The 25,436-nt window shown below is 48.7% G+C and overlaps 2 protein-coding genes across 2 annotated transcripts; both read left to right on the top strand.

Moving 5' to 3' along the window:
* The first annotated feature begins 520 nt into the window (after window positions 1-520).
* Window positions 521-6,639, top strand: LOC119433063 (acetylcholinesterase-1-like). Its single transcript, XM_037700212.2, has 2 exons — window positions 521-985; window positions 6,247-6,639. The coding sequence occupies exons 1-2, from the start codon at window positions 779-781 to the stop codon at window positions 6,502-6,504; spliced, it is 465 nt and encodes a 154-aa protein (XP_037556140.1). The 5' UTR covers window positions 521-778; the 3' UTR covers window positions 6,505-6,639.
* A 3,511-nt stretch (window positions 6,640-10,150) lies between these two features.
* LOC119432783 (acetylcholinesterase) lies at window positions 10,151-15,108 on the top strand. The gene is made up of 5 exons (XM_049658389.1): window positions 10,151-10,197; window positions 11,014-11,212; window positions 12,193-12,459; window positions 13,064-13,305; window positions 14,305-15,108. The coding sequence occupies exons 1-5, from the start codon at window positions 10,151-10,153 to the stop codon at window positions 14,462-14,464; spliced, it is 915 nt and encodes a 304-aa protein (XP_049514346.1). The 3' UTR covers window positions 14,465-15,108.
* Window positions 15,109-25,436: the final 10,328 nt, after the last annotated feature.

Genomic DNA, 25,436 nt, shown 5'->3' with positions numbered 1-25,436 from the left:
CAGCTGTATCCCTTAGTCTCGGAATACTGTTAGCGTTGTATACGTGTATTGTTGTTGTGTTCTTCGCTCTTCAGGCTGCGGTTCCGAGAGTCGCCGACTGAACGCGTCGTCCGACCTCTATGCCGCTCGTAACCTCCGCGAGAAGTGCAAATTATGTATGTCCAGTTGGCCCGTATGAGCCCTACATTGGTTTTACATTGAGCCCGAATCCGAATGCAACTCGGGCACCTGCTATGCTCCCCAGACCCCTTGAACCACACTTCTCCCGGAGCCTCTAAAGACCATGCCAGTACAGCCTCTGGTTACGGTGACAGAGGCTTTGACTGTGGACGCCACGGGAATTGCAGGGGCAGCTACGGTTTACTAAACGATAATCGTACTAAAACTTACTGTTGAATTACTGTTGAATTATTATCAACGGCTACAGTTAAATACAATAACGACAGACCAGCAAGGACAACCCAAAGAAAGTCCTGAAAGCACGGCAGAGATGGTGAACGCGTGCAGGTGGCAGCAAGAACGATCGCTTAAAATGTTTCTTGTTCGACTGTTCAGCATTCATTAAGCGCATTGACAATGATGACAACCAAGTGGTCAATGAGCTTAAACCATCCTAACTATGTCTCACCAACAAGGGTGAACGTCCACGTTTGTTTGACTAGTCGCTGCACGCATGACCGGAGCACACCGTCAATAACGGCAATCCTCTCGCAGGTCCTTCAGCGGCAAACTCAAGTTCGCTAGTGTTGTTGCCGTGTCAGTACTTCTTCTGGCCTTGATGTCCTTCGCTCTCTTTGAGTACATGCGGGACCGCAGCCTACCAGTGGTCAAGGGCCTGTTCGGCGCCGTGCGCGGACAGAGGCTTGTGGTCAGCGACCAAGGGCGCGAGTGGACCGTACTGGCCTTTCTGGGCGTCCCGTTCGCCAAGGTGCCCAGAGGACCTCTGCGATTCAAGCCGCCGCAACCGCTGGATTCACCACTCGGGGTAACGATGCTGTACCCCGCGGCTTGCGCGAGACTTCTGGAGACGCCGACGACCGCGTAGTTAACTCACAATGTCGCTACTGGGTGCATTTTAATTATGTTCATTGAAAAAAAAATGGCACAGTTTCGCCCTAAGGGGGAAGCAATGAAAGCGATAGCAACACAGCAATGTCGTACGAAGTAAGGTGAGCGGCCTTGGTAGCAATATGAATTGTAGTAAACATGAGCTGATTAAGTAAGCAGGTGTGCTGCGGCGTACGTAGACCGACATGAAGAGAGACTCGATGACCACGAGAAGGCGCGTGTGAAACGGTGGTGTTGATGAGAAGCGCTTACCGTGGGCAGCGCGTGCGAAGGGACACACCTGTAGTGCTGCACTGCCGATCTGGGCAGCATTGCATGTGTAGCGTGCGTTGGAAAATGTGGCCCGACTATTACTAACTGAATGAACAAGCGTGGTGTGAGCGCGCACAAACAAACATGAATAGATCACACTGAATGACTGCAGCCAACGACTGTCAAAACGCTGGCAGCGAGCGCATACGCCGCGCAGCGGGCGAAGGTACGTGCGGTCTATCGCTTCAACGGAAACTGAGCGGCGAATGCACGGCGCATAAAGGTCAGAGCCGTGTGGAGATAAGAGACGGTGCGGTCGAACGAACGACGAGCGCGGTTGTTGGCAGCGTAGAAGTGCGCCCCCCCCCCCCCCCCCTGCTCCCTCCGGCGCTGGCTTCCCGCTTCCTTGCTTGCGCGTGGGAGAGATGAGACTGTGCGGACGAGCGACGAGCGCGGTTGTTGGCAGAGAAGTGCCCCCCCCCCCCCCCCCCCCCTGCTCCCTCCGGCGCTGGCTTTCCGCTTCCTTGCTTGCGCTTGGGAGATTGAGTGCGTCCGCTCTCCGTGATAGCGCGCGTCCCCGCACGCTTCCGCTGGGGCATACGGCGCGCGGCGAAGATTTTATCTATACGGAACCTCACGGCGACGGCGACGCCAACGGCAGAAATCCGGTTGAAGTGTCCATATAATTGCTATCGCAATAAAAAAGAAACCTAGTTTCACCGCATTCCTTGCACCTCCAGAATCGCGAAAAGAGCACAGCTGCAGAACGAATTAAGGATTTTCGATCCAGTGGAGTTTTGCCAAGTTTACAGAATGTGGACTCAATGCGAGAACTTTCGAGAGGAATGTCACATATAAGAACATCAACTATTTCATGTCCAAACATGCATCTGGTCAGCCGACTAATATTCCGGACGCACAAAGTCGTGAAAAACAACGAGGGAAACGAACCGGCTACATGAGGTCACACTGACACCGAGAACAAACAGGCGGCCGTTCCAACTCGTATCACCAGGACACATTACACATGTTTAGAGAATGGAATAAGCTCGATCCGCCTCAGTACCAGCGCAGATTCATGGCCAGAGTTCACTGTCAAAATAGATCTCAGCAATACAAGGAAATTAATGTATTGTGGATACGTCGTGAAAAACAATGAGGGAAACGAACCGGCTACATGACGTCACACTGACACTCGGAACATACAGCCGGCCATTCCAACTCGTATTACTAGGACACATTACACATATTTTTAGAATGTAATAAGCTCAACCCCCCTGATTCCAGCGCAGATTCGTGGCCAGAGTTAAACTGTCAAGATAGATCTCAGTAATAGAAGGAAATTAATGTATTGTGTACAATTGCATGGGAAGCGTCAATGTTAGCATACTGTTCCCGAAATCGTAGCAATATTTTCGCAACTTTTTAGTTTTTTAATGAGCTTTCTATTGCTGGCAAAATGTCTTTACGCCGAGTATTTTGCTATTGCATATGTATTCTGTGGCATATTGTACGATGTGGTGCAGTCAAGATTTCGTCTGTGCGTTTTCTTGTATTCTTGAAGCAATCAGTGTTTACGCACATGTATTGGATATAGCGTCTTCGACGTATTGAACTTCTATTCTAACGAGTCCTAAAAGCGCACATGCCTACTGTTCTTTGCAAGGCCTTTCTGCAGCAAGCACATGACATGTATTTGTATTTCGCCCACCTGCATGGCTCCCTTCTAGTTAGCTGCAGTAGGGTAAATATTTTTTTTTATATTCACGTAGAATCTCCTGTGGGAGTTATCTGGAAGATGCGTAAGCATTTCGAAGTAACGACGTGGTGCTCAGTGGTCGTACGCTGGTGGGTTTCGTATAATTGTGAGAACTACCGCGAAAGAATCGCGGAACAGAGAAGCACGGTTGCAACACCAAACTGTTGAATGCGATCTGCACGAGACGACGTAGCAGAGGCGAGTAGAAGCAATGTTCACTCGTGTTACAGATGGCCCACAGCGAATGTGGACGTGGGAGAAATGACGAGGGAGATGCAGGAAATGAACTAAATGTATGCAACATTTATTAGGTGCACTGTCTCTTGCTGGTTGGTTATACTGCGGGTGGCGGCACCAGTTGCGCTGATGACTTTGCGATCATTATAAGCCGTTATCGCTATTTAACGCATTATCCACCCTCGTCGAACCATTATGAACCGTGATTAACCGTGCTCCGGCGGTGGCTACGTCTGGCTCGGCGGCGCGGGCCGTATCTTGAAAGCGATGTGCGATGCCGACAGAGCGTGCCGACTGCTGATAGCTTGGTGCGCTGTGTTTTCGCCGCTCACTTAGCATTGAAGAAAGACGCGCGGGTCCATATCTTGAAAGCGATCTGCGAAACTGGCAGAGTGCGGCATGTGCTGAGAGCTCCGTGAGCGCTGTGTTCTCGCCACCTCGTTCACATTGAAGCGATCGACAGGCAGCATGAAGGTATACAGTCGCTCACTGCTGCGGCTCTATCTTGAAAGCAATCGTCTTACGGGAGGGATGGACGGACATACGGACAGTTTTTTCGTTGGGAAAGCATAGAAATGCTTACGCATTTAATATTATCGGGAGCGGGCTACTTATTAATCCGAATTAGTAGTATAGGTCGGCAGGATTAGCGGATACCTGTATCATTCACCAATATTATTGTGACAGCAATTATATGGACACTCCAAGCAAATTTCTGCCGCCGTCGTCGCCGTGAGGTGCCGTATAAAGTCCAAGGGCGATAAAATCGTCGCCGCGCGCCGTACACAGTATGTGCGAATGAAAGTGCGCGAGGGACGCGCGCTTTCACGGAGAGGGAACGCTCGGCGGAGAGCAAACGCGACGTCTTCCGTCGTGCGAAAGGCCGTGGGGGGATGGGAGGGAGGGGAGGCGACGTTTAGTTGCGGCACCAACTGCGTATCTAGCGACCGGGCGCAAGGGGATCTGGCGACTCAAATCTCCCACGCGAAAGGAGGAAAGCGGGAAGGCAGCGCGGGAAGGGGGGGGGGGGCGTGCGGCTTCTATTCCACCAGCAACTGTGTACTTGTACGTTGCGAGGCTGCGGGAGGTCGCGCACTCCGTATTTTGAAAGCGATCTGCACACGGCTCCTACCTTTGTATGCGCTGGCTTTCGCTGCTCAGTTTCGGTTCAAGCGATAGACCGCACGAACCTTCGCTCGCTGCTGCTGGCGCGCTTGCTCAAGCTTTGACAGCGGTTGTGTGCGGTCATCGAATGTGATATATTCATGTTTACTTGTGCGCGCTGACACTATTCTTGTTAATTCAGTTAGTAAGCGAATGTGTCCCAAGTTTATGCAGCCGATAAAACCACTATCCTTACTCCGTATAGCTCTCTACTAATTTGCTATCGCAAGTGATGTTTCGCCTTTCGTGCCAAACTGCGACTTGTTTTTTGTCGCCAATGTAGTAACCCATACTCATGTGCACTCCCACTCGTCGGCTCACACAGCTACATCCACTTACGCTCGCCGACAAGTCATTCACGTTGATACACACATCGTACCCAAACTCATCGTCACCGACTTTTGCTCGAATTCACAGGTCGCTCATTAACGGCATCCATACTCACGCCGGTGAAATGAGTGTGCAGCGAGTCCGAGTCAACGCAACCATGAGCGAGTAGCCGAGTTACGTTTTCGTAGCTCTGTTTGGCGAGAACAACAGAGCCAGAACGAGATGGCACTGGTGTCATGATTTGCCAGCTCAAAAAGTGGAGCGTAATTTTATTCGAACGTCGAAGAACGCCCTTATCGCTTTCCTGCTGTTTTGCATGAAGCTTACACGAACGTTACTACAGTACGAACTTCAATGGCAGGTGCTTCTTGTCACGTTACTGTTGCAGCCGAAAAAAGAAAGTTCCTAGAGCAGTGTTTTGCATTGGATGCTTTAAGGTGCGTATTTCAGGCACAGAGCAAATATTTTGCTTTGAGAATAAATTTTTCTGGACAAGTGTTGCCTGCGAGCAACATACCAGAAAAAAAAAATGTTTTCTTTCTGAGTTTCAGAATTAAGTACGAAGTTTCCGGCTAAATGTCTTCGGTCAACACTGAATGACAGGCAGCAAGCGTCATTTGTTGGTTTAGAGCAGGAACACAGCAAGAGGAAGAAGTTTGACACGCGACTCGGCTTTCTTTTGAAAGCACGGTCAGAGGAGACAGAGCTATGCAAGATCTCCGGCTGCAGTGCATGGAATCACACACGTAATATAAATATACATGAAATATATAGTGGCCTTAAATGGTTAGATGGCCAACAGTCGCGCATATCTGACACCTGGTTTGGCGTCCATGTTAACTGTTAGCTCTGAGTTGCCCGGAACATCGTCTTGTGGCAGCGGACGCCAGCCCATCATTTAAACGAGAAACCCACGGTATCTCGGCGATACGGAAAGCCGTTAACGCGTAACTTGATACCCAGGTGATCCCCGCAGCGCATGCGCAGGTGGCAGGGGTAGCAGCGATAAACTGTAACGCTAGGCCGAAACGCTACAATAATTTATCGAGAACAAGCCGACTAGCAATTGGCGAGCAGGGACCGAAGCAGAAAGCTGAGATCTGCCACAGACATCAAGACAGAGCGCTAGTCACTGTCTTGCCTCCGACGAGTGAGAGTCTGACATATAAACAAGTTTCGTGAAAGTACTCCAGGAGAAAAGAAAATAGGCCTGTTTGTTTATGTTTATCACATTTAACACCGCAAGAATGTGGAGCACAATAAGAAGGAGGCAGCAATGGTATGTGTCCCCTGTTGCTTGTGCTACGTCTTTTTTGCCCTCAGGTAAGTACGCACATATGGTTTGTGGGAGCAATTTAAGCGCGAACTTACTTGCTCTGCAGTCCAGAACAACCCCAAGCAAAGCGGCAACAGTGCAGCTTCCTGTCTGGACGCAGGAGGACCATAGCGGCAGCACGCTGGACAGCATGGTCAAGGGTCCGCCCTGCCCACAGCAGGACTTCTACCTGGGCCAGCACCGTGTGAGCACCAGCAACGCCAGCGAGGACTGTCTCCACCTCAACATCTGGTCGCCCGCGCAGAACTGCTCGCCCGAACACGAGTCGGGCTCCTGCGAGGCGAAGACGGTCCTATTCTTCCTGTACGGAGCGGCTTTCCAGAACGGCGGCAACAGCTTCGAGGCACGTGTTATATAGAACATCGTCTGCTAGACGCGCTGCTTCAATTGGCGTAACAGACGACGCGTTAGTTACAAGGTATATAACACACCAAAGGAGGCGATGCACGAACTCGCAAATGATTATTTGCCGTTAGAGCACAGATAACTTGTGCGTCGTGGTACATTTCAAAAAGGAACACTCTAATGTGCGGCTCTCACGTTGCTGTTTCTGTAGCTGCAAGTACCAACTGAAGGTCCGTCGATGCAATGCACAGGTGTTTAGAAAAGTTGTCAGCACTTCCGGCCACAGGTGATCGCCTGTCAAGCCAAGCTATTCTACACATTCCAGAGGAAAAAGAAGCACGCCCGTGTTCTATACACTCATGGTATTCGCAATCTGGGGAACCAGCGCTGGCGAGGCGGCGGTGTAGGGTATAGGTTGAGTTCGCGACTAATATGCTGCCGCCTTCCGGTTGGAAGGCCACGAAAACGGCAAGTCACCTTGAATGATATCAGACGCGCGCCTGTATATCGACGCTCGTGTAAGCGCGATGCGTCCAGCCAATCTACGTTCATGATCGATGCGCGTTAGGAGAGGCACATGCACTCGTACGTTCCATCAAGACGGTTCCCCGTCAGGTCAGAAGTTTGCCGCATGTAGACTGCGTGTAACGGCACTGCTGTTGTCACGCGAAGTTTCAGCGCTTTGCCCCTAGTTTATGTATTTACACGAACGCAGATAAACGAGTAAAGCTAGGGGGTTCTGGATACTGTCAGATTCCGCCACATTGTACAATTACCCATCTTGTCTACTGTGATTGGCCAAGAGCGCTACTACGTACGGCCTCTCTGATTGGCTCAAGATGCCGCCATTGCAGAATTTGACAATCCTGCCGCCGACCATATAGGGGGAGGGCTCCGGGTCAACTTTGACCAACTGTGAATCATTAGCGTGCACCTAAATCTAACTACAACAGCGTTCTTGCACTTATTCCCCATTGAAATGCGATGGCCGCGGACAGCTAGGAATGGAACCCGCAACCTCGAGCTCAGCAGTACAACGCCATATGGCCGCTAAGCTATACCACACGCCGGTAAGAAGTCCTTTTGAGCTAAACGTCGAAAGAGGCTCGCTCTGCGTTGCCACGACGACAGATCTGTGTGACCACGCAGCTCTACGACGGCCGGTACCTGTCCGCCCTGGGCGACCTGGTGGTGGTCGTGCCGAACTACCGGGTCGGTGCGCTGGGCTTCATCAGCGGCCCGTCAGCCAACACGTTGCCGGGCAACGTGGGGCTGCACGACCAGCGGCTGGCGCTCTCCTGGACGCTGGCCAACATCGAGCTCTTCGGCGGCAACGCGTCCCGCGTGGTGCTGGCGGGTCACGACGCCGGAGCGACGTCGCTGGGCTACCACCTGTTCCACGGGGACGCCGCCTTCTGGACGCGCAGCGTGACACGATTCATTCTGCAGAGCGGGGGGCCCTTCCACAGGTATACGGTCGACACTTCGGTGTAACAAAGTCCGCATCCTACTCGAAAATGACACCTTTGTTATATCCGATATTCTTCGTAAACGTATATACGCGACACAAATGGTCTTCGCTATAGGCATTGTTTATTTACTTTGTTATATTCGGGAATTCATAATGTCCACGTTCGTTGTATCGAGGTTGGACTACACGGCGCAAGCACAGGTAAGACTTGGACGTTTTAACCAGTAGAACATGACAGACTTTCTCGTTAGCTCTTCCAGCTGCTCCTGATGCTTAGAGTTCGAGAGGAAGTTCCTCCCATCAGTTCCTTAAATTTGCGATGTCAGGACTTGATTCAGTAGTACTCTGTCACGTTTCGCCAGGCCTAATATATGTTTCCCGTTGCCTCCAGCATCAGCTCTCACTGGCTCGCCGTGTTCTCTTCTTCACGTTAGAGAACCATCGCGTGACGTTAAACCCTTCGCTTTTGGGAAAATACCGCCAGAAGTATGAACCAGTATGAACTATCACTAAACAAAAGGCAATGCGCACTACCTGCGCATTGCATTGCCTGCAAGCGTGAGCCACTGCTTCATGAGATAAAATACTGGGCAGAAGCAGTGGCACGTTGGCCCGATAATTGTTGGAGGCTTTCCATATTAAGGAATGAGGCTCGAACTGCATTAGCGGTACGTCTGTTTATCCCTTCGGAAACGAGTTTCAACTATTTGACACAATGCTGTGACTTTTTCAACGTGACTGCTGCACGCATGCGCAGGTGCTGTATTCTTGTGACTCCGCTCTACCAATAAACTGTTGAAGTCTAGCGCCTTGCTCTGTTCTTTCCTACTCCCTCCTACTAAGCCTTTGTTTCCACGTCGCCCTTTGCTTCACACTTCGCTCCTGAATCGCGGCTCCGATGCCGGCGGCTTTGAGCGTTTCTACGAATGTGGATACACTTCCGAGTTCTATCTCCCGTACGTTAGGTTGAACAACGAGAGAAGGAAGCAGCGATAGAGAGCGATAAACGTACGTTGAGTCCTCGATGCTTGAGATTCAGCTAGACAGTATGTCCGATAACAGAATATTAGAATTATTTCTTACATTTCCTACAAACGAGGAGGAGGGGAACGGAGGTTCACGATTTTTGTTAATCGCAACCGTATGAAGCCAAGGAAAGCATACGGAAAGCTCATTTTTCATGCGCTAAGTACTGTACGACGCAACAGGTACGAAACAAACACTAGTTATAAAGCGGACACGAAGTCTTAGGTGAAGTGTAGGAGTGATAAATTAAACGTAAATGAAAGTGAACGAAAAAAAAAAGAAAAAAAAAACTACTTACCGCCCATCGGAGCCGAATCCACAACATCCGCATTACGCGTGCGTTGCACTACCAATTGTGCTACGGCGACGGCTGTTCCCACGTCCAGCATCAATCTTTTTTTTTTTCACTTTCATTTCCCTTTATTATATCACTCCTACATTTCAACTAAAACTACAAATAACTTCCCTTATGCTTTTTTTGCCTTCATCATATGGCTACATTTCCTACGTTGCTCTAAGCAGTGCATGTTATGTTGATTTAAGCTACGTTGCTTTAAACATAGCCAGCGACGCTCCCAGGGCATATATTTGACACGTCGCCCGGCTACCTTCTCACCAGCTTGTATTCTTACCTGCAGAAAGGCTGCACACAACTTTCAGTCGCATAACTGTTACCAATCGTACATTATTGCCTTCATAACTACGTTCTTGCAGCAGGACCGTCCTCGCCTTCGTGGTGCCTGCGCCGACCTGAAGTGTACCTCACTATGCCAAGTATCACGAAGAAAGCTACGATGTCGTCCGTTGCCCTCAAACGGCCACACTGCTATTACATGAGGTGCACAATGGCCACCTACATGCTTACACCGATGGCTCAGTCACGACTAAATGTTCAACTGGCGCGGTGGTGCCTCCAACAAGATCTGTCAAAATACAACGAAAACATCTCACGTTATACATCAACGACAGCTGCTGAAGTCGTAGCCCTCCGGGTAGCCCTTTATTTCATAATTGAGGAGCCATCCAATCTATTGTCAATCTTCTGCGATTCCAAGGCAGCCCTCCAGAGTTTGCTCTCCGCACTACTTGTCCACCTTTGAACAGTTGACAAAGGACATCAGGTAATATTTCAGTGGTAGCCTATATAGTCTCTGCGGCACCCATGGAAATGCTCAAGCGGACGCAGCTGCCCGATCTGCCCACGACGGCGTCAGCTGCGTTGCCATTCCTCTTTCAAGATCTGACGCAGTGAAAAAAATTTAGCGCGCATGCGTGCCGCCAAACTTGGATCAGCGGAATCAATACAGATTTACAAGCGCGCGTCTGCATACCTCGAACCCTAATTTATCGCTTCATATTCCGTCCGACCTATCACGACGTGACTCCACCCTTTAGCCCGTCCATGGCTTGAAGTAGCACTTTCAAATGCACACTCCATAATCGTTGGAATGACTGATAGCCCACTTGTGATTTATTTCGCGTGTAGTGAAACGATCGCGCACCTTCTCTGCGAGTAGCCCTCGCTTCAACGAGCAAAGAGCAGCGCTCCCGCTACCACGCTAGACCAACACCACCTAGACTAGAAGTCTAGGTGGTGTTGGCTAGACCCGCTGGACCAAGCGTCCACTCACAGGAAACAAAATTCTTGACACTGACCTACACGAACATCACCGCGAGCCGCTTTGAATGCGCTGCTATACGTTTCCCGGGAGACACCGGCCTGTGCGCCAAATTGTGACTTTGCAATGTGTGGCGTTTTATGTCTCAGTGGGACATCGACATTGTTTGAGGCGCCTTCACAGGACTGTGTAGCAGCGGCTACACAGACACCGCGTTACGTTTCATTCTTTCCTTCGTTTTCTTCCTTCTTTGTTTTCTTCCATATTCTGTTTCCCATTCCTCGCTGGAAGCTAGCCAACCGGAGGTATCCTCTGGTTAAAACCTCCCTGTTCTTTGCTTCTCTCTCTCTCTCGCCGTGTTATTGCACAAGTTTCGCTCCAAAGGTCGCGTACTGTTCTTCGTTAGGTACAAGAGTGACGGCGCCGAAGGTGCCGTTCGCTTGGCGACCAGCCTGCAGTGCCCCGCGGACCTGGTGACCGAGGCCTCGCTGCGGTGCCTGCAGAACGCGTCCGTGGACGCGGTCGCCCGCAGCAAGATGGCGCCCAGGTTCGCGCCAGTGTTCAACAGGGCGCCGCTGACGAGTCCGCAGATACGGGAGCGCTGGGCAAGTCAGCCTCATCAAAGGTATACGCAACATCAGTGCGACATGAGCATGTGGCTAAGGAACGTAACGAACGCTGCGATCGGGCTAGTTCGTATTTACGCATGTGCGGCTACAGGCCAGCGCAAATATTAAGGAAATACGAAGTCCAGACGACAATAGCGCTGCGAAGAATCTAGCGGCATAAATTGGGGGCCTGACACAGGGCCTTCGACATCGGGAAGCGTGCGCACGCCACACAATCTCGGAGGCTACGCCTGGCTACGCAACTAGCTTTCAGCTTCGCAGAGTCTTCGGCCGGGTCAGCTAAACGTTCGAGTTACGAGAATGTAACGTACAAAATCGGTGTCAGTGGCCAAGAAACTATTTCAAAAATCAGCAGTAAATTAATTTGATTTGTCGATGATTGGCTCTGACTTTGATGAGGGAGCAGCATATATTTTTGTTTGTTTGCCCTCAGCACACACCCTTCGGGGATAGAAAAGCAGGCTTTACGATTATTTACGTTCAGAAGCAGCTAGAAACCATAAAGTGTTCTTAAACCACAGTGACTTTTCTCGCGACTTTGATTTGCCGGTTTAGCCGGCTTCGTGAAGTTTACTGAATAAACTTGCTCGAAGCAAGTAGCCCCCACTTTAGCGCCTTGCATTGCCACAAAAGCGCCGGCGCAGGTACCATCCCATCTCTTTCTTGTATGCATTTGTTTCTTAAGTCTTGCTCTCCCTGACCGTAACACATTTTAAACGTTTCAACAGTTTTCTTTCTTTTCATTTTTTAATACGACGCAACATTTGTAGAATCGTAGAATGAGCCCAATTTCGTACATGTCACAACAAATTCAGGATAACTGGCAGAGATGTGGGTCGAAGTCTTGCGCAATCGCTTCCGAGTTAACCTTGAAAAGCATCGACGTGACCGTGCAATATAATGTATTTGGGCGTCTTAGCGGGATATGTAGAACACCATCTGCGCAGTCGCCATAGATGCTAAGTCTTGTAACGGCCACGGTCCCGCGCGCAACGCAGCTGACGGGGCCGCAGGGCAAGGAGTTTCTGCTGGGACGAGTGGAGCGGGAGGGCGCCTACCCGTGGTTCCTGGAGCAGCAGCGCTCCGGCACCGGCGACCCCCAACAGCTGGCCGCGAGGCTGGTCGGCTACGAGATGCTGGAGCGCTGGCAGAACGCCACGGGCGTCGCGCTGGACGTGGCCACCAGCGACGCAACGTACCAGGAGGCCGTGGGGGACGTTCTCGTAAGTGCCAAGGATTTTGCCACACTCGCGTCAGCTCACACTAACCAGCAGCACTCACTGACGTTTGTATACTCACGCGTCTATATACTCAGTCACTCAAGGCCCCTCACACTCGCTGACTTTCGTCGTCACTCAAGGCCCCTCACATTCACTGACTATCGTCGTCACTCAAGGCCACTCACGCTCGCTGACTTTCGGCGTCACTCAAGGCCACTCACACTCGCTGACTTTCGTCGTCACTCAAATCCACTCACGCTCGCTGACTTTCGGCGTCACTCAAGGCCACTCACGCTCGCTGACTTTCGGCGTCGCTCAAGGCCACTCACACTCGCTGACTTTCGTCGTTACTCAAGGCCACTCACACTCGCTGACTTTCGTCGATACCGGCACTCATGCCCATTTCACACCCACCTCCGATCACACCTTTGGTCACTCATTCGCACTCTAACCAACGTGTGTGAAATAAGAGTGGAGCGAATATGAGCAGTATGAGTCATTGCATGTATACTCATGAGCACGGTGTAAGATACACCGTGCTCATGAGTAATGCTGAACCTGCGGCTTTACCTAAGGCTAGAGCATTCGGGCGGTCCGCTGCACGCAGGAGGCGTGCCCCATGTCCGAACTAGCCGAGCAGCTTCGCGCGTGGAAGAACCGCGTGTACGCCTACGTGCTGGGTTACCGGCCCACGTACTCCAGCTGGACGGAGGAGACCGAGGCCGTCCACTTCGAAGACATGGAGCTGGTGTTCGGCTTGCCGCTCACGCCCGACACGCCCTCTGGCGAGCTCGACAAGCAGTGGTCCAGGACCATGATACGTGTGTGGTCCACCTTTGCGCGCACGGGGTGAGCTCCTCTGCGTTAACGCGATTAACATGCCACGTCAGCTGATCACGAGTATAGTCTTCACCAGTCCCTTACCAGTACCCGTAGAACTTCCCCGTGGTCTATATGCATTTTGACAGCGTTCATATTGCGTTTCCATACTTCGCCGGCAACGTGGCGGAAGACACACGAGTAGTGCGATCGTAGAACACACTCCGCGCGAGTCGTGCATGCGGTTATTTTAAGCATGAAACGCTTTTAGCTTCCGTTGTCGGCCACCTTCAAGTGACCTTGAGCCAAAAGCCAGAGCCGTTATCCGGGCACTCAAACGAGAACATCCGGGCAACCAGTCAAAAGAAAATGTAGTCGCTGTCCCCCATTCCTTTGTACAGGACCGCATTAAATCCGCTAGTTACTGCCCAAACAAGTTTTTTTTTTAAATATTGCTTCCGAGTTCTTCCTAATGTTTGTTCACAATGTCACTCAAGCTGTAACTTCTGTACGCTGAACTTTTATTTGTCATTTCCGATAACGACGTTCAAAAGGTAGATACAGTGCATTATGCAATTGATTGTCATCTTTTGGCGCTGAGACAGGGATGCCTGTGCTCTTTTCAACGCTAGCGGTCCGCGAGTTCCGCGGCGCGGGTTTTGCGCCGCCTCCTTCGAGAGATGGCGCCACGACGGCAGGCCAGCAGCGTCCGGCGCGCCGCGGATGGTTGTGTGGTGTTCTGTGGTGGTGTGCCCTTGCGAACATGCCTAGCTATACCCATTTTAGAATTGTGACTAGTATCAGCTCCAACCAATCTGCTTTGCCGGTAGCCATTTCATGCTTACATCTACGGTACTCTCGATTACGGGAGAGCCAGTATCTTTTTATCTATACTTACTTCATATATTACAACTACAAGTTGTGAACGTTGCAGGTTACGTTGAATCATGTTATTTATACATTGTTCTTGCCAGGCTATTCCTCCGTTTTACGTAGTTAGCCGTAATTCACCCGGGTCAACCTGCGCAGGAGAATGCCCGTTCTGATGACGACCAAGTGGCCGGAATTCGACATGCTCCGACTCGCCACCATAAAGCTGGGGCCCAAGGAAGTCACCGGGCAGCGAGACCCCAAGTGGCAGCGCTGCCGGGCATTGCGAGACTCGAGCGCCACGGCTTCGTTGAGTTGAGGGAGGCCACCCGGCCTGCCCGTGGCCTCCGAGATCTTCAACGGGCGTGACCGATCTCGGGGGTCATATTTAACTCTTTTTGACGAGTGCAAACCACGCGATGCGGCGTCGACCACCTCACGGCTGCTCGCTTTCAATCGACGCCAAATGTGCAGTTAGTCGCGTTAGCGAGTCGAAGTGCTCGTGTGCGCGGAGATATTAAACGTCAGTTTCATATCGACGTCGTGCTCTTGTACGATAATCGGAGAGTTGTAGTAGCGGCACAGCGAAATTGAATACCACTGAAACCGTGCTTACGATCCCCGGCTTCGAGTCGCTAACCCACCCTGTCCTCTACGCCTGCGCCAGCTAGGTGCCTGGTTCGCGGCGCCGGATATATTGTATGATGGTAGAGCGACCACTGGGAAAATCGGTGTTACCATGTTCGAATTCGTGTGAGAACCCAATATGGGAAGCCCCGGATATGTTCTTCGTATGGGTTCCACGGACCCATACAGAGGCGCGTATAGATGGGAAAGACTGGAAGGAGGATTCCACACGACTTCTGCATCAGCCGGGCGAGCAGAGGTTGTTATAAGGCTGCAGGATGGTGTGAAGCATTCCTGGTAAACAAAGGAGTGCCGAAGTGACATTTCTGGCTTGTCATTTCAATTGTATTAAATGAAAGTCGAATTTCTCTAAAACCTGAGATGAACAAGAAGAAGGGGAACCGAGGGGCCCGGTTTTCGTTAGTCGCAACAATACTACGGGTAAATTATTCTAATCGAAGTGTAGAAATGATAAGGGAAATGAAAGCGGACAAAAAAAAATACTACTTGCAGCCAGTGGAAGCCGAACGAACAATTGAAAGCAGACTTAAAACACAATTTCAGATATTTCTCCGTTTTACGAAAGGCATTTCAAATTCCGCCGTTGTCTCCCTCGCAGCTGTAGTATACGTTATAAGGCTAGGAATCGGTCGATAATATTAATGCGATAGTAATGCCCATTACGCGAAAATCTGTCGACGTGACCCAAAGGCGGTACCAAAAATGTCCGACGCCGCAAAAAGTAAGAACACGTAAAAAAAAAGTGTTCGGATTGACGTCACATTTCTCCGGGAGGTTCCTGCAAGTAAGAACTTTAAGTAATTTAAAGAATCCGCGAAACATTTCTCCGGGAGGTTCCTGCAAGTAAGAACTTGAAGTAATTCAAAGAATCCGCGAAACATAATTCACGATTTTGTAAGCCGACCGGTGCGCGAGACCGTTTTTATGTTTACAAAGTTCCCGAAACACTTGCTGTTGAGCCTCTCTGGAAAAACACATGTTACAATAGCGTATAAATATATAGAACTCTCCAGCTGATGCCAGTTTTGCTGTACAGTGACAATGTTTGACAAGTGAATTTCAAGAAGCTCGGTTCAAGAAAGCTGCATACATGCACTCCGCACATGGGGTGTGTTCCTTATGCACAATAAATGCACAATAGGCCTTAAAGAGCTAATCGAGATAGGCGAGAGCATGAGGCTACAGAAAGCGGAGCTGAGATCCTGAGTGGAGCAGCAGCGGTCTATGGAGTGCGAGAAGCGTGCTGACGAAAGGGAAATGGAAAAAGGGTCATCCCACGCGAAACGTCCCAGACCCAAAAAGCAACCATCGTTGATTTTATTCATAAAAATTGGGCTAGATGGCTATTGTGTGAATAAGGTTTCACCAAAGTATTTTCGTCGAAATAATTTTTTTGATCACGTGAGCGCCCTTTGAAGTTTCCGCAAAGAAGCAATAATTGGTTGGAGGTAAATTTTTGTTATGGGAGTCTGAAACTATAGGTGCAATATCAAATTTTATTTAGAGCATTCTAGGGGCATCCTTCATTCATATAACGTGATAACTGAATGCATTTTGAAATTTCCCGCATTTATTTGGCTCAGTAAAAGAAAGAAGACATGTTGCGTTTCAGAAACATTTTCGCATAAACTGCGCTAATTTTTCACCTACCATATTTTTTCTGCCTTTTCGCCTGTTGCTGTAGTGGATGCTAAAAATAATTTGAAATTGTTAAGGCGTGTATGTTTTTAGAAAAACACCTCTAAAGTTGGCAAAAAATGATTTTTTTTTGCGAGATTCAGGCAACATTTAGACTTTAAGGCCCTCCAGTCGCAAGTCGTTTTCTGTTTGAGAGTAGTGCATTTCTTTCGAGGCACGTTTGGCAAGTCGCATTCATTATTATTCATTTCTCTGAGGATACTTCGGAACAACTTTGAGTTTTAGGAACGTTCTGTAAAAGATAAATTTCGAGTTAATTCGATGTTGGCTTTCAGGAAAACGTGACAGCTGAACGCTCGAGAAAGGATAGCGTCAGTGGTTTTTCTTCGCAGAGATATGTAGATAGTTCGCGTGAGTTTCCGTTAAACTAAGACTTTATTTTCGGATTTCGCGAGTTATGAAAAAATAACGCTGTCTCAGTTTAGATACTGGTTATTCTGCAGTCTACTTCAGCTGATATTTAGAAATCGCCCGATGGTTGTTATCACACGCACGTGTAGAGTACCGCGCCTTAGAAACGGGCTGCGCTGATCGCTTTTAGTAAAGGTATACTTACAAATTTCATTTCTCTTCGACGTGTTATGTAAGGGTATGTCTAAGGCTGTGCGTGTCTCACACGAGTATTTAGAAGACGGAAGCATTTGAGTTTCATTTAGCGCGTGGAAGTACTTATAAATAAGCGCGAATCTGCTTGTAGGCTAGAACGCGTAAGTTGGGCGTTCTTTTTTTTTTTTTTTTCGTGGGTCGCACGCAAGAGTTTTGACCGCAAAGTGAGAGAGAGTCTGATAGTACTTCCGTGAAGTCCACGAGGCTCTCAGTGGCACTATTATGTGCGTTAATAACGGATGTAGAGTACGGACAGACAGTTCATGGCGTTTGTGCAGCGTATGATAGTTCAATGACCGTTTATTTAGGGTCATCCTGCAGTGAAGTTAGAGCATGACGGCGTTGTATATACCTAGACGTGTAATGTTCTGTACGATTTTTAAATTTTTTAATTAAATTTTTTTTTGTAAGCTGAAGGTCATAAGTCCGAATTCTCCACCAGTCCACTACATTTTCAGGCATGGAGTGGCGCCTGACGCCGACAAAAAAAAAAAATCGCCGAGCGCTAGTAGGGCTATACTATAGTCAAGGTGCCACCAAATTAGGAAGGCCCACTAAGCTTCAACGAAGTCACTCCCTCACCAGAACAGGAATTGGCCTCCCATGGTGCAGTATTCGGCCTCTATACCACCAAAATGATTCCTCCAATTTACCTATGGCCCTCAGTCCCCAGCGGCTGCGGAGCACCTGACCAAGGCGGCGGTCAGACCTGCTACACGGCAGAGGGTGCTAAGAATCTCTGGGTCCGGACAGGCCGCCAATGGAAACTGAACCTGGCAACGTTCAACACGCGCACCCTATCGAGTGAGGCTAACTTAGCAGGGCTATTTGAAGAATTATCAGGTATTGCCTGGGATATTATTGGCCTTAGTCATGTGAGAAGAACTGGTGAGGCTTAAACAGTGCTGACTAACGGCCACGCCCTCTGCTACAGAGGTCTTCCAGATAGGAGAGAATTCGGAGTAGGATTTCTAGTTCATGAGGACATAGCGGGCAACATTGATGAATTCTACAGCATGAATGAGATGGTAGCAGTCGTCGTAATAAAGCTGAATATGAGGTATAGAATGAAGGTTGTACAAGCCTACGCCCCAACCTCCAGTCACGATGATGAAGAAATAGAACAGTCTTATGAAGATGTTAAATTAGCAATGAGGAAGGTGCAAACTCAGTATACTGTAGTCATGGGCGACTTCAATCCAAAAGTGGAGAAACAGCAGGGTTGCGAGCAAGCAATTGGCAACTACGGCATCGATCCTAGGAAAACTAGAGGAGAGATGTTGGTAGAATTCGCGGAAAGGAATAGGGTCCGAAGCGCAGCAACAGGAAGTGGACCTTGAAAAGCCCTAATAGAAAAACAAGGAATGAAATTGATTTCATACTCTCTGCCGATCCCAGCATAGTGCAGGATGTAGATGTGTTAGGTAGGGTGAAGTGCAGTGACCATAGGTTAGCGAGGTCTAGGATTTCTCTCAATTTGAAGAAAGAAAGAACAAAATTAGTCAAGAAGAAACAGGCCAACCTAGACGCAGTAAGGATAAAAGCTGACCAATTCAGGCTGGTGCTCGCAAACAAATATGGAGCTTTAGAACAATAAGATAAAGACAACATAGAGGTAATGAATTAAACAGTAACTAGGTTGATCTCAGAAGCAGCAATTGAAGTGGGAGGTAAGGCACCAAGGCAACCAGTGGGTAAGCTCTCCCAAGGAACAAATGACTTAATAAAGAAACGGCAAACCATGAAAGTGTCGAACTCGAGAGGTCAGATAGAATTCGCTGAACTGTCAAAACTGATCAACAAGAAAAAAGTAAGGGATATCCGAAATTATAACGTGGAAAAGATTGAGGAATCAGTAAAAAAAAATGGACGCAGCATGAAATCAGTGAAGACAACTAGGCATAGAACAAGGCAAAATGTATTCACTGAAAGATAAGCAGGGTAAAATCATCAGCATTTTCGATGACATAGTAAAAGCAGCGGAAGAATTCTATACTGACCTGTACAGTTCCCAGAGCAGTTAAGCTACGTTCATTCGAAGTAGTGATCAACAAGATACAGAGGCTCCTTCTACAACTAGCGATGAAGTTAGAATGGCCTTGAAAACATGACCAGGGGAAAAGCTGCTGGAGAAGATGGAATAACAGTCGATTTAATCAAATATGGAGGAGATATCATGCTTGAAAAGCTTGCCTCACGACTTCAAGTGCACCAGAAAGCTGGAAGAACGCCAACATTATACTCACCCATAAGAAGGGAGACGTTAAAGAATTGAAGACCCATTAGCTTGCTCTCAGTGTTGTATAAAATATTCACCAAGGTAATTTCAAATAGAATCAGGGCAACACTTGACTTGAGCCAACCAAGAGAATTTGAACCGTGAGCCGCACACGATTGGTCAATTTGAACCGTGACGATCAAATTGACAACGGAGGCGGCTCGATGGAACGGACCGCCTCCGTTACATTTTGGAACGCGTACAAGATCGCACCCTAAGTGGGAAAAGTGGAGCTATGCAGGCCATGTAATGCGTAGGATGGATAACCGGTGGACCATTAGAGTTGCAGAATGGATACCAAGAGAAGGGCAGCGCAGTCGAGGACGGTAGAAAACTAGGTGGCTTGATGAAGTTAAGAAATTCGCAGGCGCAAGTTGGAATCAGCTAGCGCAAGACAGGGGTAATTGGAGATCGCAGGGAGAGGCCTTCGTCCTGCAGTGGATATAAATATAGGCTGCTGCTGCTGCTGCTGCTGCTGCTGCTGCTGCTGCTGCTGCTGCTGCTGCTGCTGCTGATGATGATGATGATGATGATGATGATGATGATGATGATGATGATGATATAAGTATATGTCGGATAGCTCAATATACGCACCAACCTCTTAGCTTGTGATTTAGAAATTTTTATTCGAGTAAATTTTGTTTGAACCAAGAAAAAAAATTTTGAAGTCAACAACCAATATCACCAGTAGGCACTGTACTGTTACGATCGGCCAGCGTGGGAAGCGACGTTCGAGCCACTTCTGATTTCTCGTGACGAATCGGCATGGTGAGGTCCACAGTGCGTCGCATCGAACAGACCGGCGGCGACACCAAAGCGAGACACGTTTGACGGCTACGGAACAAAGGTGCCGGAGTGATTATGCTTTACTCTAGCCCTCAAGGCGGAACCTTCGGCAAGGAAAGAGATTATTTAACTGAAAATCACTCAGACTGTGCGGGTGAGACAGTGATCCGGACCAAGAAGATATGTAACGGTCAGCACGAGGCACGAACAGGTGGTTCAAAAGTGAGTTCGAGGAAAAAGCGCCGAAGAAAGAACCATTGTAAAGATCGGAATGCGGTGAAGAATGTAGCGCAGCCAAAGACGGCGGAAAACGTAAACAGACATGGCGCAAAGAATGAAAAGGCGCGGTCGTCGCTTGCGATGTGTTCATTTCAAGCGCGTCCGAGCCACTGTTCAAAAAGATACAGGGAAGCATGTTCTGCGCGAACGCGCACAAAGGGCACGGGCCAATTATGTTCCCCGTCGTTCAGTCGTTTCTTTCTTTTTTTTTTTTTCGGGGTGCAGCATGCAGGGTGAAGGAGCGCAAGGTGCCAGGACGAGATGAGGTGGTATAGGGAGACGCGACAGGGTCAGCCGAGGTCGTTATGAAAGCATGTCGCCAGGGTACAAATTGGCAGGGGAATGTGACGTCTCGAAAGAGCTGATTGAATGTCAGGCCTTATGTTGCTCCTGGATGGCCAGAACAGCTTTCAAACCGTGCCGACCTCGAGTACACTCAAAAGTACGAGTCCATCGTAAACAATCGGTACGTTAGACAAAAAGACAGGTTCCGTAGAAACCGTTTGTTGTTTTGTATGTTTGTTTTTGCGCATTTAAAAGTTTCGCGAGTTGAGACAAATTTATTTCAAGATGTAAGTTATGAGCTTTGTTTATTTTTTCGTTCGAGAAGCTCCGAGGTTTGAAAGGTGTGTTTTGCGTAAAGCTTTAGTTTCGCGAACTGTTCGTTAATGAGTAGTTAGGTTTTTTTTTTTTGTGATTGTCTTGAAACGTCAAGGTCATTTGTTAAAAGCCTATTGTAACGCGCGCGGGTATAAGTTAACCTTTGTTAAAAGTGTAAGTTTTTCTTTTAGGGTTAAGCGCGTTGTGTTTGCAATGAGTGCATAATTTGCACTGAGAGACGTACATTCCATTAGCGCGCGTCAGATTGGGTCAAGCGTGACACCCTCTGGGACAGTGAGCCGTGTGCGCCCGAGGCTACTTTTCCAAGCGTGTTGACGGAACAAAGGTGCCGGAGTGATTACGCTTTACCCTCGCCCTCAAGACGGAACACCTTCGGTGACTTTGACGTAATATTTCAGCGGAAACCCGCTAGGTGGAGAGAAGTAATTAAATGGAAAATGAGACATTCACCCAATCGTAGCAATGGCTACAAAGGAAACCTTTGTAGGTTTGGGTTCCCTTTGTAGCAATTGCTACAATGGGGTTGAGGTCTCATTTTTCCATTTAAATACCTCTCTCCATCTATCGGGTTTCCGCTGAAATATTACGTCGAACACTTGCCTTTGCTTCGAGTTGTCGATAAATTCGACTTCGCCCTGCCATCTGCTAGCCGCCTGGTTAGCGCAGATGGTAGAGCGGCTGCCCCGGAAAGGCGGTGGTCCCGGGTTCGATTCCCGGACCAGGACGAATGTTTCTTCAACTTTGAGGTTGTCCTTCCGAGGAACCCGTTTGGGTTTCCTTTGTAGCAATTGCTACAATTGGGTAGATGCCTCATTTAATTTAACTTTGGTGACTTTCTACGCTCCGGTTGGAGGAAGGTGTCCCCGAAGGTTTCCCTGGCCTAGGAATCTAGGGAAGGCATAGGGCACTTAAGCGGACGTTTGCGGCTCATCTGGAGTGCTCTCCGTAAAAGATGTAGCTAGTGCTCTCCCATCTGCTCTGACATGCAGCTGGGCTCGCCCAGAACGATGTAGTCTGCTGAGATTCAGTAGCGCTGACACGCTACGATGTACTTCGCTCTGTACTACGGCCAGTACGATGAAGATCCCCTTGTTCTGTAAATAAGTTTGCCTCTTCGTTGCAAATAAACCCCCTGTTCCGTTCACCCTACCTCTCGACCTCGTACTCATCACGAAATAAGCAAACCCTCGTCAAAACAGCTCGGAAAACGGCGTGGGCCCGCTTAGCCTCCGTGTGACGCCCCGGTAGCGTAGGCCGGCTACCCCTTACGAGACGCACCGGCGGCGTAGGCTAGAGAGAGGGCGACCCTCAGTTTGACGTCGGACTCCGAAGCCACGACCCCCAGCTCCTACAGTACGTGCCGCCGCGCTCCTCGTCGTCCGCTCGTTGTCGGCTGCGCGTCATCGTCTGCGCCCAGCAGATGGCGGCTAGTATACGGGATGATCATTTTATTGCGATAGCAATTATATGGACACTTGAACCGGATTTCTGCCGTCGGCGTCGCCGTCGCCGTGAGGTTCCCTATAGATAAAATCTTCGCCGCGCGCCGTATGCCCGAGAGGAAGCGTGCGTGGACGCGCGCTATCACGGAGAGCGAACGCACTCAATCTCCCACGCGCAAGCAAGGAAGCAGGAATCCAGCGCTGGAGGGAGCAAGGGGGGGGGGGGGGGGCGCACTTCTCTGCCAACAACCACGCTCGTCGCTCTCTACCGTCTCTTATCTCCACACGGCTCTGACCTTTAAGCGCCGAATGCATTCGCCGCTCAGTTTCCGTGGAAGCGATAGACCGCACGTACCTTCGCCCGCAGCGGCGTATGCTTGCTGCCAGCGTTTTGACAGTCGTTGTCTGCAGTCATTCAGTGTGATCTATTCATGTTTGTTTGTGCGCGCTCACACCACGCTTGTTCATTCAGTTAGTAATAGTCGGGCCACATTTTCCAACGCACGCTACACATGCAATCCCGCCCGGATCGGCAGTGCAGCACTACAGGTGTGTCCCTTCGCACGCGCTGCCCACGGGAAGCGCTTCTCATCAACACCACCGTTTCACACGCGCCTTCTCGTGGTCATCGAGTCTCTCTTCATGTCGGTCTACTTACGCCGCAGCACACCTGCTTACTTAATCAGCTCATGTTTACTACAATTCATATTGCTTACACAGTACTGACTAACGGCCACGTCCTCTGCTACAGAGGTCTTCCAGATAAGAAAGAATCCGGGGTAGGATTTCTAGTGCATAACAACGTAGCGGGCAACATTGATGAATTCTACAGCATTAATGAAAGGGTAGCAGTCGTCGTAATAAAGCTGAATAGGAGGTACAAAATGAAGGTAGTACAAGCCTATGCACCAACCTCTAGTCACGATGATGAAGAAATTGAACAGTTTTATGAAGATGTTGAACTAGCAATGAGAAAGGTGCAAACTCAGTATACTTTAGTCATGGGCGACTTCAATGCAAAAGTGGGGAAAAAGCAGGTTGGTGAGCAAGCCATTGGCAACTACGGCATCGATTCTAGGAATGCAAGAGGAGAGATGTTAATAGAATTCGCGGAAAGGAATAGGCTCCGAATAATGAATACCTTCTTCAGGAAGCGCAGCAACAGGAAGTGGACCTGGAAAAGCCCTAATGGAGAAACAAGGAATGAAATAGATTTCATACTCTCTGCCGATCCAAGCATAGTGCAGAATGTAGAAGTGTTAGGTAAGGTTAAATGCAGTGACCATAGGTTAGTGAGGTCCAGGATTTCTCTCAATTTGAAGAGAGAGAGAGTGAAATTAGTCAAGAGGAAACAGGCCAACCTAGAGGCAGTAAGGGTAAAAGCAGACCAATTCAGGCTGGTGCTCGCAAACAAATATGCAGCTTTAGAAGAGGAAGATGAAGATAACATAGAGATAATGAACGAAACCGTAACTAGGCTGATCTCAGAAGCAGCAATTGAAGTGGGAGGTAAGGCACCAAAGAAACCTGTAGGGAAGCTCTCCCAAGAAACAAAGGACCTAATAAAGAAACGACAAAACATGAAAGTGTCCAACTCAAGAGATCAGATAGAATTCGCTGAACTGTCAAAACTGATCAACAAGAAGAAAGTAAGGGATATTCGAAATTATAACGTGGGAAAAATTGAGGAAGCCGTAAAATACGGACGCAGCATGAAATCAGTAAGAAGAAAACTAGGCATAGGACAAGGCAAGATGTATGCACTGAAAGATAAGCATGGTAATATCGTCAGCAATTTCGATGACATAGTAAAAGCAGCAGAAGAATTCTATACTGACCTGTACAGTAGCCAAAACAGCCAAGCTTCTTCCATTCGAAATAGTGATGAACCGGATCCAGAAGCTCCTTCTATAACTAGCGATGAAGTTAGAAGGGCCTTGAAAGACATGACCAGGGGAAAAGCGCCTGGAGAAGATGGAATAACAGTAGATTTAATCAAAGATGGAGGAGATATCATGCTTGAAAAGCTTGCGGCCCTTTATACGAAATGCCTCACAACTTCAAGTGTACCAGAGAGCTGGAAGAACGCCAACATTATACTTATCCATAAGAAGGGAGACGTTAAAGAATTGAAGAATTACAGACCCATTAGCTTGCTTTCAGTATTGTATAAAATATTCACCAAGATAATTTCCAATAGAATCAGGACAACACTTGACTTCAGTCAACCAAGAGAACAGGCTGGCTTCAGGAAGGGATACTCTACGATGGACCATATCCATGCCATCAATCAGGTAATCGAGAAATCTGCGGAGTACAATCAACCTCTCTATATGGCTTTCATAGATTATGAAAAGGCATTCGATTCAGTAGAGATATCAGCAGTCATAGAGGCATTGCGTAATCAAGGAGTGGAGGAGGCATACGTGAATATCTTGGCAAATATCTACAAGGATTCCACAGCTACCTTGGTTCTCCACAAGAAAAGTAGAAAGATACCTATCAAGAAAGGGGTCAGGCAAGGAGACACAATCTCTCCAATGCTATTCACTGCATGCTTAGAAGAAGTATTCAAGCTCTTAGACTGGGAAGAATTAGGAGTGAGGATCGATGGCGAATATCTCAGCAACCTTCGGTTTGCAGATGACATTGTCCTATTGAGCAACAATGGAGAGGAATTACAACAAATGATTGAGGACCTTCATCGAGAAAGTGCAAGAATTGGGTTGAAGATGAATATGCAGAAGACAAAGATAATGTTCAATAGCCTGGCAAGCGAACAAGAATTCATGATCGCCAGTCAGCCTCTAGAATCTGTAAAGGAATATGTTTATCTAGGTCAATTACTCACAGGGGACCCTGATCATGAGAAAGAAATTTACCGAAGAATAAAATTAGGTTGGAGTGCATACGGCAGGCATTGCCAAATCCTG

The sequence above is a fragment of the Dermacentor silvarum genome, chromosome 11 (genome assembly GCF_013339745.2).
Source record: "Dermacentor silvarum isolate Dsil-2018 chromosome 11, BIME_Dsil_1.4, whole genome shotgun sequence".
Classification (NCBI taxonomy): Eukaryota; Metazoa; Arthropoda; class Arachnida; order Ixodida; family Ixodidae; genus Dermacentor; species Dermacentor silvarum.
Note: the sequence above shows the minus strand (reverse complement) of the source record. Positions and strands in the feature narration are given on the sequence as shown.

What these genes read in the sequence shown, in the direction of transcription:
- LOC119433063 (XM_037700212.2), top strand. Translation starts at nt 779, where the DNA reads ATGTCCTTCGCTCTCTTTGAGTACATGCGGGACCGCAGCCTACCAGTG. An exon ending in CGCTGGATTCACCACTCGGG is followed by an intron (nt 986 to 6,246) that starts GTAACGATGCTG and finishes GTCTGGACGCAG; the next exon opens with GAGGACCATAGCGGCAGCAC.
- LOC119432783 (XM_049658389.1), top strand. Translation starts at nt 10,151, where the DNA reads ATGGAAATGCTCAAGCGGACGCAGCTGCCCGATCTGCCCACGACGGC. An exon ending in CGCAGATACGGGAGCGCTGG is followed by an intron (nt 11,213 to 12,192) that starts GCAAGTCAGCCT and finishes CAGTCGCCATAG; the next exon opens with ATGCTAAGTCTTGTAACGGC. An exon ending in TCCACCTTTGCGCGCACGGG is followed by an intron (nt 13,306 to 14,304) that starts GTGAGCTCCTCT and finishes CAACCTGCGCAG; the next exon opens with GAGAATGCCCGTTCTGATGA.